This window comes from Eleutherodactylus coqui, chromosome 8 (assembly GCF_035609145.1).
Source record: "Eleutherodactylus coqui strain aEleCoq1 chromosome 8, aEleCoq1.hap1, whole genome shotgun sequence".
Lineage (NCBI taxonomy): Eukaryota > Metazoa > Chordata > Amphibia > Anura > Eleutherodactylidae > Eleutherodactylus > Eleutherodactylus coqui.
The window spans coordinates 78,488,351-78,503,421 of NC_089844.1; the positions used below are offsets into that span (position 1 = coordinate 78,488,351).

Here is a 15,071-nt window from a genome sequence, read left to right on the forward strand (position 1 = left end):
GTGCTGTTCAGCTGTCCCTGGATGAGGAATTCCCCATAGTGGGGAGAGAAGGAATTCTTCTGCAGGGGAACCTCTCTCTTCCTGCAGCGGGAAGGGATACAGGTGAAGGAAAGCCCCAGGGAACCCCCTTTTCTGCAGGGCTTCCCTTTAGCTCAGTAGGGCTGGAGGGATATCTCTGCTGTGGGGACATCGGGGTTCGTCTGCAGGGGAGAATAAGGAAATTCTTCGCTGCTGGGGATTACCTTATTCTCCCCTGCAGGCATACCCTGACATTGCCGCAGCGGGGATATTCCTCCAGCCCAGCTGAGATGAAGGGCAGCCCTGCGGGGAAGGGGGTTTCCCCGGGGCTTTCCTTTATCTCTCTCCCGCTCCCCTTTTCTTTGCTGCTTTTTGCGCTGCTATGCTTTTAGCCGCTCAAATTCCCTTATGTGAATGGACGATTTTTATGTGAATGAAGCTTATGGAAAATCATTCATTCACCCAATTTTTTTGCACAGTTAGCCGCACTTTTTTTTAATGAATTTCACACTCGTGTGAATAAGCCCTAAGGCAGCAGAGCAGCAAAAAGAATTCCTCCAAACCTGCACCATTTGATGCAGATTTTGAAGCAGGTTCTATTGCGCATTTCTGTACGGAATTCACCCGGTCCTCCAGTGGGGTCTGACTGGCCAATTTGCCTCTGGACATCCATACATACAGCAGTTCGTTTGTAGACAACCCCAACTTGGCTCTTTTTGCCCTTCTGGTTGTCTCCCTTTATAGCAAAAAAAAAGTCCACCGACTTGGGTTGAGCAGCTGTCCTCTGCTGCATGATCCTCTGTTGCCCACCTGGCCCTTTAAATTTCTGCACACTACAGCATGGCACTGTCTCTATGCGCCATTCTTTGCCAGCGCATCCTCCACCACTTGTGGCAAACTGGGGGTTGTTCACTTATGGGGACTGCCATCTTCTTCTGTAATCGCAGAATGCTCTATGCCAGTATTTCTCAACAGGTCATGTTTTAAGGATTACCTCAGTGTTGCACAGGTGATGTAATTTTTATCGGTGCCTCAGACATTGCCACAGGTGTTCTTACTATATATATCCTGAAAACATGACCTGTTGGGGGCGCTGATGACTGGAGTAGGGAAACATTGCTCTATATAGCCATGATTTGCAATGTTTTGTAGCCGATGTTTTCCTATGGAGCCTTCCTTTGAGTTGCATTGCATGAAAATGTGGTTTTCATGCGATGCAGTGGAACTTTTACAGTAGGAAGTCCTACTGTTTCCTCTAAAATAAGACCTAGCTGTATTAAAAAAAAACAAATATAAGAATACATCACCTAACAGACGCTGTCCGCTCCGCTGCATGTCTCCTTCTGCAGCTCCGGCACCCTTGTCTGTAGTTTTCAGCCAGCGCTTCCTGGTTTGGAGTTTCACAAACCTGCCTCCAGGAAGCGCTGGCTCTGATTGGTTATCAAGCATCGCGGCTCAGCCAATCACTGCAACGCTCGATAAACCAATTTACAGCCATCGCATTGAATGGCTGTAATTGGTTCAGCTAATGCTACAGTGATTGGCTAGGCTGCGGCGATTGAGAACCAATCAGAGCTGGTGGGTAACACAATGAATGCTTTCCATAGGATAACTATGGAAAGTGCAGCCCAATGTACAAGGGCAGAAAATCGCTGTGATTTTCCGCGATGAACCCATCATGATGATAGGTTCATTGTTGAAAATCACAGTGAAAATCGGGGTGACAAAGTGTTCTCCCGCGGTGGCTCCGACGAGGGAAATCCATGGTGGTATATCGCAACGCCTGTGGACAGACGGCCATAAAGTCACCTAGGACTTATTTTCAGGGTAAGGTTTATATTTCAACTCCCCCCCCATTTCCCCCCCAAAAAAATCTCAGCAAAAGAGCACTATAAAGTCGGGTGACTTTGTAGCAACACAAAGTCACAATATTGCCATGAAAAAATGCAGCAATATCGTACTGAACACAGCTGTGATATCGCTGCAATTTTCTTGCGGTGACATCACTGTTGCCTGTGTGAAAGAGGCCTAACATAGTGTATACATACACCGGAGTACAACAGATTAGTCTAAGTTTCCAACCTGCAGCGTCCTTATTGCTATTCCCTACCCACACGTCTAGGGGGCATCCTTCCCTGTCAGACTCGTGATGGACAGTGCCTGGTGAACACCGGACCACAGAAGTACAGATCCTGTTGTTGCCTCAGCAGCCTTCTCTTCTGGCTTTCAGCAGGGAAATCAATGTGTCTGGAGCTTTTAACTCCCCCGGACATCCACATAGCTGTCCCTGCTGAGTAGCACACAGAATGCCTGCTTTCACGCTCTCTGCAGGCCATCTTGTGAATTACCTTGCTACAGAAAAAAATAATCTAGATAGATAGATAGATAGATAGATAGATAGATAGATAGATAGATAGATTAGTAATTGTAATGTCAATTTACAGATAATGTGGAATTGAAGTATCACTTTCCAAGGCGAAGGAGGGACTAAGCATTATATAGACCCCCCTGAAGTCTGAAGTCAGGGGATATAATATTGGGGGGGGGGGAGCTTCAATATTTAACACAGTTTTTTGTCTTTGTGATTGTATGGCATTATCGAGGCACATCATAGATGGGACTCTGGTCCAGGACATCACTTTATGCGGTATAGCAGAGCGCTCTGGCAGACCAAGCCTATCCATAAATTAATTGGAATGAGATTGGAACGCTTTATTGAATATATGTCTTCCCTAATAAGTGTTCTAACCATCTAAATGAACAGGAATAAATAAATCAGTCAATCAGAGGATTAATTGCTGAACTTTTTCAATTATCTTCTGCTTATAAAGCAAAAACAGATTCCTGTATCAGTATAACCAGATATGACATATTAACGATTTCATTTTGCAGGGTCTGAACTTTAAGAGGAGACAACCATGTCAGTTACTCTAAAGAGTATCAAGAAACTTGGACAGGAAAATTCATCCTTTGAGTCTCATGAATCAGGTACAGTAGCTGCAAGATACCTTCACTTGTAATGTTCATACTTTGATTCCTTCTCTTTTTAAATCTTAATAGGTCCTATATTCTCTTAACTCCCTGCATAGAGTTAGATAATATAGTTCTGACTGCCTATAGCCACCACGAGATTGAGATTAGGAGAGTGCTGCATACTACTTGTACATTGAACTCAATAATAAGGCACTATACAGTATAGCAGATTAGTAAACTCCCCGCAATGGCAGCTGCATGCAGTCAAAACTTCATAATTTAAAAGGCCATTCTGGTAAAAACACATTTTTCCACCCCTGCACCCTTCACCTGATTGCCTCTACCATTATGAATGTCTACTGTGTATTGCAGTCACTTCCATGCAGTGCAGCCTCCTGTTTGATGCTTATCAGGCACCATCTTGATGTTGAGATTTCTGCTTTCCCTTTCACTATTCTGTGCCATCAATCCCATGATGCATCAGCAGAGCATTACATGAGCAGCTAGAGACTGTATCATCTCTGCTGCTGGGAAAACACTGCTATTACATTCTGTAGTCACCTAAATAAGCTCCAGCCATAAGTATACAGTAAGGAGGATGAGCTGTGATCTGCTCTATTATAACTGTGTGACAGGAGCTGTGTGATCATCATCAGTAACTGTGATAGGAGTGTTTGTCCCCCTTTGAATAGCTTGTGTGGTACACTCCATTTAATAGCATCACACAGGAATTATGCTGACTGTGAAACTGACTAGTTTGAGAATACATAAACCCAAGTAAATCTGAGCTGGTCAGAATTGACAACACATGACAACCCAAGGAGAAGGACTTCTGGAATTTCAGATAGAAAGGAATAACTAACCAAGGTAATACCAGCTGACATATATATACTGGGTGCTAGTCATATAATGAATAACAAAAATAATGTTACATCTGTTCTGGACTGCCGACAAATCTATGGATAACAAGGTACTTTGTCAGTCAGGACAGGCATGTATTCTCACTATTAAAAGTAGCTTAGATGTAGGAGCAGATCAAACAAAGCGGTACCAATCTGGGCGGGACACTCTGAACCGTTCTGACAGAGCCTGCCTTAAAGTGGAGCACCTGTCTCGAAAGGGGCGACCCCACTACTTGCACAAAGCCAGGTCTAGAGTCAGAGCGGAAATAGAGTACAGAATCCGGGCACAAAACAAAACTGACAAACAAAAGATGAGAATTTACAGAATACAAAACGAACAGGAAGACAAGGAACTAACCAGAAGACAGACGGGAGCCAGACAACAGACAGGTAAGCTGAAGGTGCTGATAAGACCAGAGATACAGAAGCATAAAAATCACTTCCAGTCAGGAAGAGACGGATTATATGGGGGAAAGGGAGGAGTTAATTGGCTGTCAAAGCTATCAATCAACACAGGCAGCACAGCTGCTGACATAATTAATGAACCTACTGATTAGCAGAGTTGTCAATCACCAGCCACAACCTCAGCTTACAGCAGCAAGCATATGTCAACCCTAACTAGTCAGGACAGGAGATATTAACCCTAAAGGTTCATTTACACACAACGATTATCGCTTAAAAGATGTCTTTTGAGAGACTTTTGAGCGACAATCGTTGTGTCATTCACAGTGCAAGATGATCATTCAAGATGAGCGATCATCTTGCGCTGTGAGCGGAGGATGCAGAAGACGAGCAGGGTGTCCCCATTTGTCTTCTGCATCCAGTTGTTTCCCGCTCTGAGCGCTCAGCAGTTATACAGCTGAGCGCTTGGAGTTGGGGATGCAAAAGACAAGTGGAGTGTCCCCGCTTGTCTTCTGCATCTAGCTGTTTTCTGCATGTTTTCAGCTGTTTTCTGTTATACCGCCGAGCGCTTTGTTCGAGGTATGGAGAACAGAGCTGGACCGCTCTGTTCTTCATACCTCGCCTGTCATCAGGGAGCTGGATACAGCTGAAACAATAGTGCATGCATATGAAACGCATTCTTTTGAATGGGGTCATATACAGGAAAATTTTTTCCCATATCGCATTGCAGGGCGGGAAAAAAAAATCATGACATGTCCTATCTTTGTGCATCCCCTGGGAACACCCCACCCATTGTTTTAATAGGTCCGGAAAACACATTGCACTGAAGTTGAACAAGGGGAAACACTTGCTGATCATCCCACACAGCTGAAAGCTGTAACAGAGGATTTCAACTTTACTGAACTGATGAGAGGTGTTTTTGACAGGAAAATGCCTTGGATACCCTATGTAAAAAGCACGCTGGAGAGCGCGATATCGGACTGGTGTCACGTCCCAGTATCACGCTCGCCTGTGTGTAGGCAGCCTAACTAATCAGGACAGGAGATATTAACCCTAACTAGTCAGGACAGGACCAGCTGAAGAAAATGTGCGCTGGTTGTGACGCGATATAAATTCACCGGAGTGGCTCTTTAACTTTTTGTCTGTGCAGGGAACTTGGAGTGCAGTATAAGTAAAAATGATAGCTATAATTGTATTTTACTAAATCAGCACAAAATGTTGGGCTTCAAAACAACCTGATGTTAAAAGGCCGGCATGTGCCAGCTCTAATCTTTGTTATAGATCTACCACTTGGACTTTGGAATCACATTATCTCTATTGACTTCATAAACCTTGATACTAGTAACATTAATATTCCTCATATAATACTCATGTTTACCAAACACATCTACTGCATAATTGTATCACCTTCCTCTTCGTTTAGCTAATGTATGCCGGGTTTACTAGCTACAGTATGTGGCGTTGTGATAGATACTTAGTAACTATTGTCTGTATTGAAGGCTGTAGAAGGTAAAAGAGGTGAAGGCATGCTTGTGGCACGGGACATCCACAGGATAGCTGATGGTACTTGTGGGTTCTCTGTCACCACTATTTTAATATATACCATTCAATGCTATCTTGCAGGCTATTGCCACGTTTATACCATCTGAATAATATTATAAATATTTATGTTTTGGAGAAATACAAAGAGTTTAATAAATAAATAGTGTTTTCTTTACACATATGTATTGGTGAAACATTTGTGAAATCAATTTAAAAAGTGGTGACAGATAACTCAAATACCGGGGATCAATGTTTGATTGCTAGAGGTCTGACTGCTGAGGCCCCCAGCAATCACAAGAAAGACACAGCTCTCGAGTTTCTTGAATGGAGCAGCAGTGCACATGAGTAATCAATGCTCCATTCATTTCTATGGAAGTCGGACTAATAGTTGAGTAGACCATTCAGCTATCTTCATAAACAGAGGTGTCCATGCATGTGCACCAGTGCTTCATTCACCTATAGAACACAGTTGTTCACTATTCTTGTGATCCCTGGGGGTCCCAGCAGTTGGACCACCAGAGTTCAAACATTTATCACCTATACAGTGGATGAAGCCTTCCTTAAAGAGACATGCTCCTGGTAAGAGATCAAAGGGAACAGTGACCTATTAGTTATAGCACCATGTGCAACAATGACACCTAGGGATTTGAACAGGGAACTACATTCATTACAGTTACATTCACTGTAACTTATGTGACACTAATTATTATGGTTTTACAAACAATGGCGTTAAATCATCATGTGCACAAGTATTTAGTAATATGTATGTGTTTATATATTGTTTCGTGCTGTTTTCTCCTTTTTGACTTCTATGACACCTCTATTGTAGCATGACTGCTTTATACCCTGTAGAGGAATATCTCTATGTCAGGCCTCATTCACACAAGCCTGTATTTTGCGTGTGCATAATGCACCCTTCTAAAAGAGCAAATGGGTTCCTATAGAAGTATTCATATGTGTGGAATTTGAAGCGTAAAACAGCGCACACCTAAAAAAGATAAGACATAGGTGCGCTTTTTGCAGGAGTTTCCATTAACTCCTATGGGAGCAGGAGTTAATGGAAACTATGCCAATAGCTTCCCCGCTACTTACAGCAGGGCATTTAAAAGGTGCTTCTGTGCAGCTTAATTAGTCCCCAGTGTTATCAATTAACACCAAGAAATCGGGCAGTTCTGTGTGCGAGTTTGTGCGGACAAGGTGCGCATTTGAGCCCCCCTCCATGGACTCCTATGGTGCCATGGGTGTGCAAAGGTGCACAAAAATATAACCCAAAAATGCATGTAAGGGAACCAACTAAAATCAATGGGTTCTATTGTCTGTGGTTTGTACAAGCTTGTTTACAGGAGCTCTAAAGAGGATGTCTATGATTAGACACAGACACAGATCAGCTCTATTCACTTCAGTGGAGCTCTGATTTGCAATACCAAACACAAGCTAAACACAGGTGTGGCGCTGTTTTGGAAGAACGTAGTCATGTTTTCCTGATCCTAGGCAACCTAGTGAAATGCCCTCATTGCTCTGTTTGCAACTAACATTGAGCAAGGCTAAACCCGGCTGCTTTTGCTATTCTGCCCCTTCCAACACTGGCTGCATATGCAGAATAGCAGAGAACAAAGGACAAGAGAAGCGTGTAACCTCATATATATGAATATCTGTAAAACAGCTTGTCTTTAGGGGTTACCTTAGATTATAATAAAGGGTTTTCTTTTTTTCCCTAGAAACAGCATCACTCATGTCAATCGGCTGTGTCTGGTATCACAGCTGAATTCTGCTTAAGTAAATTAGCACTGTGAAGGCTACGGGCATAAAACTTATATATATATAATTCATCCTGTCTCCTATGAACATCTTTGATATACGCTTGTACATTCATGTGTTGTTTGAACGGCAAGATTGCATTGTTACAGGAATTAGAAATAGAGGGTAGTACTTAGCAAACGTGTATATATAACTTACATTGTTCTTTTTCTTCTGTTACTCTGTTCAAAGGTCGGTGTGCAATCGTGTCCAGTAAAGACAATGTCTTAATGTTTAACTGCTATCTATGTAAAAACACATGACTGGCTGCAATGGACACTTATTGACAATAGACCACTCTTCTTTAAAATACTATATAAAGGAAGATGTTTTGTAATAAAGGTAGATTGCTTGTAGACACAGTCCTAAATCTCTGTGCCCAATGCTTTCTCACGGCGGCCGCCATAACCACCTCTGATTTGGAGCCTCACAGCATATTGACGGAACATTGATTTTCCCTAACAGCACCATTTAGTAGTGTTAATCCTAACAAATTGTTAATCTATAACTATTTGTTAAGGCCCATTTAGGCACAACGATTATTGCTCTTTTGAGCGATAATCGTTGTGTTTAAATGGGCCGATCTTTCTCTGTTTGACCGAACGACGATTTTCAGTTCTGCTTGAAAACCATCATTCAGCAGAACAGCTGATAAGCAGGACCGCATGCTGTGTTCTGCCCGGGGAGAACGGATAACAGCTGATAACATTGTAACAGCTGTTCTCACTTCTCACCCCTGCAGGCAGAACAGCTGATTAGCAGAACTGCACACTGTGACAGCTGTCCATGGTGCTGAATTCTCCATGGGCAGCCTGTGGCTAAACAATGGAGCTAATTACAGAGCACAGACCTCCTGCTGAGTTCTGTAACAGCTCCCAGATGCTCATTTGCATGCAAATGAAGTTAATAAAGTACTAATAGCAATTACTGCCTATTAGTACTTTATGCAAAACGATAGCTGATCTTTCAATCTTTTGAAAGATATCTGTGCGTATACATGGGCCCTAAGGATTACCAAATGAAAGTTAACAGAATTTTTTTCTGACAGTTGCAAATTTTAATATTCCTCTACCATCACAAATCCTAACCATATTTTTTTCCATTACAGATGATTTAAAAAACCAAAAGTGAGTATTTATAATAGATTCTACATAATATATTACGATATGGTAAAGGGTCACTCCAGCAAAATAACATTTTTCCATGCCTACCGCCCTCATCTGATTTTCTGTCACACCCTGGAAGTCTACTCTGTGTATTGCAGCCATTTCCCTGCAGTGCAGCCTCCTGTCTGATGCTTACCAGGCACCATCTTTATGCTGAAATCTTTTGATTTAACTTTCACAGCAATCCTATGATGCATCCCAACTTTATTAGCTAGAGGCCATACCATTTCTGCCTGCTGAGAGGGACAGTTTAATATTATTACCTTCTATATTTACCTAAATAAACGGCAAACCATAAAGATACAGTCAGGAGGATGAGCGATGATCTCCTCTATTATAACTGTGTGACAGGAGCTGCGTGATCATCAGTTACTGTGATAGGAGTGTCTGCGGATGGCGTTTCTGTGGTAGGATCCACGTAATAGCATCACACAGATGGAGAAATTGAACACACAACCCCAAGTAAATCTGATCTGATCGTAATTGAGATCACATTACCATCTGAGGAGGAGGAGGCCAGGAGTTTCAGATAGAAAAAAATAACTAATCAAGGGAACATTAGCTGATTTATATATACTGGAGGAATGTCTGCATAATGAATGAAAAAAAATGTCTCTTTACATAACAAATGGCTACATTCACATAGCGTTCAGAAGTCCATCCCAGGGTTCCATTTAGATGATAAAATAGCTGCACAGGCTGCTATTAGTAAAACTTGCAGCTTTGGTCCCAGTTTTAGCAGGTTTCTGATTGATTCCAGTATTTTGGATGGACAAAGTAATGTAGTCCTGTTTTCGGCCATCCAGGCAAAGCCCTTGGATAAAACCCCAGATCAGGCTTCTGAATGGTATGTGAATAGAACCTAAGCTAACAAATATAGCAGCTTTCACTAGTACACTGTACACTGTATATGATGAATGCAACATTTTATTTACAATTTATGTTTTTTCATAACAGAAAATCTGAAAATAACAAAACATCATCTAACAATGCCAAGTAAGTTGTATTAACTGTTCATCCAGTACAGTAGAGATAAGTCTCTTCTGACATCTTTGTGTATGCAAAGGAATACGTTGTGTGAACATCTAACAGAGGAACAACACAATGCAGAGTTCTAAGAAAAGATGCTTTAGATTTGCTATTTTCTAACTGCAGGTTAGTCTTAAGACAAGCCTTAAAAGAATGACTTGGAATTGTAAGCCAAAGTCAGAATAACCATACACAGACAGCAGCTTCAGGGTTTTTTGCCCCTCATCAGTGTGCAGCAGGTTTCTGCCTTGGCTAGTGAGAGGCCTATAGATGTAGGTTGGCAAGGGTATCGTTTCTTCTTTAAGACAGCATTTGGAAGGTGAGTGAGGAGACTTATAAGGCCAATCATGCTCCTCTGAAAAACGCACTGATGTCGGACCACTCAGACACATTAGTTTGTTACCCAGTCCTGCTGAAACTATCAGATTCATCCAATTCTTACCCAATGTGTGTGATGGCTAGCTCTACAGCACATTTATTGACTAGTTACAAAAACATCCCTCTGAAAGTTGCAAATTACAGTTTTATTTGTAAACAAATGTAAATAGAATCAGTTTTCTGGTTTTTAATGACGATCAGCATTCCTTTGGTGATCTAAAGCCCCATCTACACAGGACGAGTGTCGGGCAAACGATGCCCGACCCTGTGTCTCAGCGCTGTGTTATTTCAATGGAGAGGGGCGGGGAGCGAGAGGAGAGAAATCTCCTGCACTGCCCTGCCTCACTGCCGGCCGCTCCATAAGCGAGACAGCTCTACTAGATCGTTTGCCTGACACTCGTCCTGTGTAAATGGGCTTTTACACTTCATCTGGATGCTCCATGGGTCTATAAATGTTACCCAGTAAGGCCGGGGTCACACAAGTGTTTGCGTATTTGCACACACACAGTGTAGTAGTTTTGCGAAATAAAAAATGTTAACACAGATTAAAATGGCTAATTAGTCTAATGAGTTCCTGATGTATTATTTTTCCTGCGCAATTACACAGTGTTTCACGCATTTCCTAGTGTATTTTGTGCACAATTGCGCACCCCCATTGATTTTTATGGGGACCTTTAGCGCACAGGAAAATAGAACATGTTGCGTTTGTTTGTGTAAGTGAAACGTGCTGGAAATAAGTGCATGTGAACGAAGTGATTGACATCAATGGGTTCTATTCCTTGTGTATTGCGCACGCAAATTTTGCGTGCGGAAATACGCCCGTGTGACACCTGCCTAAGCGTATTGTCTTCTATATACGGATTAATTTTGTATAATCAATAATTGAAGGTACTTTCTTTTATAGGTCTAAAGGTAATGATAAAGGAGACAGCATACGGGTTGGCTTCTTCCAGCTGGTAAGTGTGTGATCCTCCTATTACTCAATCTTTCATTTACTGCATGACACAAGGATGGGGTTGTTATTTTCTTGTTGTTTGAGTCCTTGTGTCATGTTCTTACCTTGTCCAGGGTCAGTTTTCTAGGAAATATGGCAATTAGTCCTTCTGTAAAGTTCCAATGCAGTTCCCACCTCTACTACGCAATGGCGTAACTATAAGAGATGCAGGGGATGCCATTGCACCCAGGCCCAGGAGCCTTGGGGGCCCATAAGGCCTCTCTTATCCATTTAGGGAGCCCAGTACTATGAATAAAGCATTATAGTTGGGGGCCCTGTTACAGGTTTATCATTGGGGCCCAGAAGCTTCAAGTTACGCCTCTGCCATTCGGTACCCATATTGTGCTGCCATACAATACCTAAAAAGCGCAAATGATAATACTAAAGTCCATGGTGGTCCAGGGCAGTCCTACATATTCTATTCTCAAGTTCTTCCAGGGGTTCCATTCATGCAGGATGGGGGGCTTCTGGAAAACGGGTCCCTTGGCAACTGCCCTATTTGCTACCCCTAAAACTAGCCCTGGCCCACATAGTTGATACAAAGTCATACTGTAACTTTGGAGTCTGAGATGCTGATATGTTTCCAGTTTAGGTTTGCCTCGTGTTCAGAGAACTGTTTGATGATCTTTGGTGGCCTCGCCGCGGTGATCCATGGGGCGGCTCAGCCGTGTATGTTGCTGGTCTTCGGTCTCATGATTGATACATTTATATTGTATGATATCGAGTCACAAGAGCTTCGAGATCCTAACAAGGCTTGCATAAATAACACTATCATGTGGATTAATGGCTCCAATCACACAGATGCTAATGCAACAATGAGCTGTGGGTAAGAGATAGCCTCGCAATCATTAATTACCTTAATGTGCACTTACTGAACTCTCGCATTGCACACTTGACATAATTATGTATGAAGCCTGTTTTTTTTCCTCTATTTGCTGACAGCATGCTGGATATTGAATCCGAAATGACTCGATTTGCTGCTTATTATGCCGGCATCGGATGTTCTGTCCTAATTCTTGGTTACTTTCAAGTAAGTGTGATGGCCAAAATAGTAGTCAGCCACATAACCTTCTCCTGTTACATGTGAAGCAGTAGATTGCCTTGTGGGGATACAATTGTGACAAAAACGCAGCTATAAGAAATATTAGGTCTGGACATGTTTTCAATTGAATTTCTCTAGGTATCCAAAATATTTACATTTTAGCTTTTTGATTTTGCATATTTTCCGGTTTTATGTAGCTAAAGCTAATCTCACATCCGCACTTATAACAGTAAAAGATGGAAATACAAGAGAGAAAATTGAAAGTAAAGGCATCTGTCCAATGGTGACATCAAGGGTGCCCGATGGACCCCATCAACTATAATAGGGTCCGTTGGGTTTCCATTATGGTGTCTGTTGTTTTACCAGAAAAATAGGATCGTTCGCTGCGCTATGCGATATATAGATGTGAAGCTAGCCTAAACTCGAATAATAAGGAAAACTTATCCAACTTTCTAATCTACTTTGTGCTTCTATTTCTCACTATTTTCACTGAAGACCACTGAAAATGGAAACTTGCTGGTTTACATTCAGCTGATAAAAATGGGTTCGTTCAATGCTGTTCCGTTCCATCATAAGACTGACCTGTTTGGCCAAGGGATTGCCCTTTTCCCTTCGGGGAGCAGGAGAATGGAACCCCCATCGCAAATGTGAAAGCAGCCTTAGAGCGGCTTCAGATGAGCATATGCTCAAATGCACTCGCTGCAGCGCAACATATTTGCACAGTGAACTAGGTTGATTTTCCAGCATATCGGCACATAGTACTGTGCGTTTTTGCGCACATAGGTTGTTTATATGTACGTGCTAATCCCCCCTCCCTTATTTAAAAGGCTATTTAACCAAATGAGGTCCAGATATGTTCTTTTCCCCGCAGTTTTGCGCAGGGCATTGAGCATCCCCTTGCATCTTGTGCATGCATTTGGGAATCTCCCATAGAATTCTCTGGGGACCAGTGCTGTGCAAGAAAATAGAGCAGATTCTATATTTTTGCGCGCGACTGAAATGCGCAAAAAAAATAGTGATGCGTTCAGATTAGCATCTAACCCCCATTTTGGCTCTCTGTTCTGTTTTTGGAGCAGAGAGACAGAATTAAAGCAGAATTAAACAGATCCATTTTTACCGCCATTGATTTCAATGGGATTTTTAAAAACGTAAAGCAAAGAAAAGACTTTCCGCTTGCTGCCGCTACGCTTTTTAAATGGAACAAATATCGCTGCAGATTGCGTTATTTGTCCTGTTCAAAACAACGGAAAACTAACCAAACGAAAGTAAATGGAAAGATTTCCGTTTTTAAAAACCCTATTGAGCTCATTAAGATAATATGAGATCAATATTATAGTAATATATAATAGTATAATATCAATAATCTCCAACATAATGGATCTGTTAAACCCTTTCCAATCCACTGTCTGACGTCTGAAGACATTATGATTTAAGGCTGTACAGCTCCAATGTTGGAAGATATCCGTCGGGGTTCTCTTACTGTATATTGCCAGCCTCTCTGCTGTCCAAGCCTATCCAATGTGTCACCTCATGCAGTACTGGCTTTAGCCAGCAGATAGCGCTGTTGTGTAACGGCAGAAAAACAGTAAGCCCCCTAGGAAAACCGGGATACAAATTGGATTGGAAAGGGTTAATTCTATTCTAATTCAGTAGCTCTGCTCGAAAGACAGCGATGGAAAGCCAAAACGGAGATTAAAGCTAATGTAAATCCACCCAGACTGGATGCACTTGTAACAAACTCTCAGCTGTTAAAGCGATTAGGTCTATAGAGGTATTAAAGGGAACCTGTCAGCGACTATGAGCACCATAAACTTAGTAGTGATGTTTATAAGGCAGGTACCTAGAAGTGCATGGAGGTATTCCTTTACACGGGCATAAACACGCGAAAATTGGCTTGCGCAAACCGCATACATTAGAACCTATATATTTTAATGGGTTCGCTCACAGTACTCATTTTTGTGCACATATTTCTGGCAGACGAAAAAATATGCAACATGCTCTATTTTTGTGCAAATTTGCTCACCAAAGGCCCTATAGGAGTTTATGGCGGGTAGGGGGTGGTGGTGGTACACAAAAACAGCATAATTTTGCAGCCACCTGTCAGGATGGTATAAAGTTTGCAGCTAATTGCAGGGAGGGCATGGCAGACATTTTGGAGATTGTCTAGGATCATCTCATTTTGGAGACTCAACCAAGTGGAGATGGAAATGCTCATCAACACCAACACTCCGCGACACCAGAGGATGAACCCCAAACGTCCTCCTTCTGGGAACATTATCCACCATCTCATGTGATGCCCAAATCTGTGCGATAGCAACCAAGACAAAAGAAGATCCTCGTCTTCAGAAGACGTCTCCAACCTTAGCTCCTCTCTCAGAAAATACCAGAAGCCCCGCAGGATGGCTTCCCTCCACCCCCGGGAACCTGCTCTACGAGCACCATAACGTAGTTTATGCTACTCATAGCCATTGACGGGTTCCCTTTAAGCTTCTCTTCCTAAACTAAAGTGGTAACTCTACAAAAATCTCAATAATTTGGTCTTTTCTAATCCTTCGCAATCACAGATCTGCTTTTGGGTAACAGCGGCTGCGCGACAGATCCAGAGAATACGGAAACTTTACTTTCGGAAAGTGATGAGGATGGAAATCGGATGGTTTGATTGCACATCGGTTGGCGAGTTGAACACCAGGATGTCTGAGTAAGTTGTAATTTATGCCTCTCTATGCAACCATACTCGACTATTTCCATACAGTAACTGTATGGAGCTGCAGCTCACATGTTTGGCCACCACTCCATACAATTCCCCTCCAATGCAGGGATACTGGTGG

The 15,071-nt window shown here is 42.3% G+C and overlaps 1 protein-coding gene across 1 annotated transcript in view; it reads left to right on the top strand.

The window, feature by feature from the left end:
* The first annotated feature begins 2,936 nt into the window (after positions 1-2,936).
* LOC136577507 (bile salt export pump-like) overlaps positions 2,937-15,071 on the top strand; it is a 63,116-nt gene continuing 50,981 nt past the window's right edge. The window contains exons 1-7 of the mRNA XM_066577408.1: positions 2,937-3,006; positions 8,743-8,761; positions 9,758-9,796; positions 11,112-11,163; positions 11,789-12,027; positions 12,144-12,231; positions 14,808-14,941. Coding sequence (XP_066433505.1) covers positions 2,937-3,006; positions 8,743-8,761; positions 9,758-9,796; positions 11,112-11,163; positions 11,789-12,027; positions 12,144-12,231; positions 14,808-14,941 — 641 coding nt within the window. The remainder of the gene's footprint in view (positions 3,007-8,742; positions 8,762-9,757; positions 9,797-11,111; positions 11,164-11,788; positions 12,028-12,143; positions 12,232-14,807; positions 14,942-15,071) is intronic.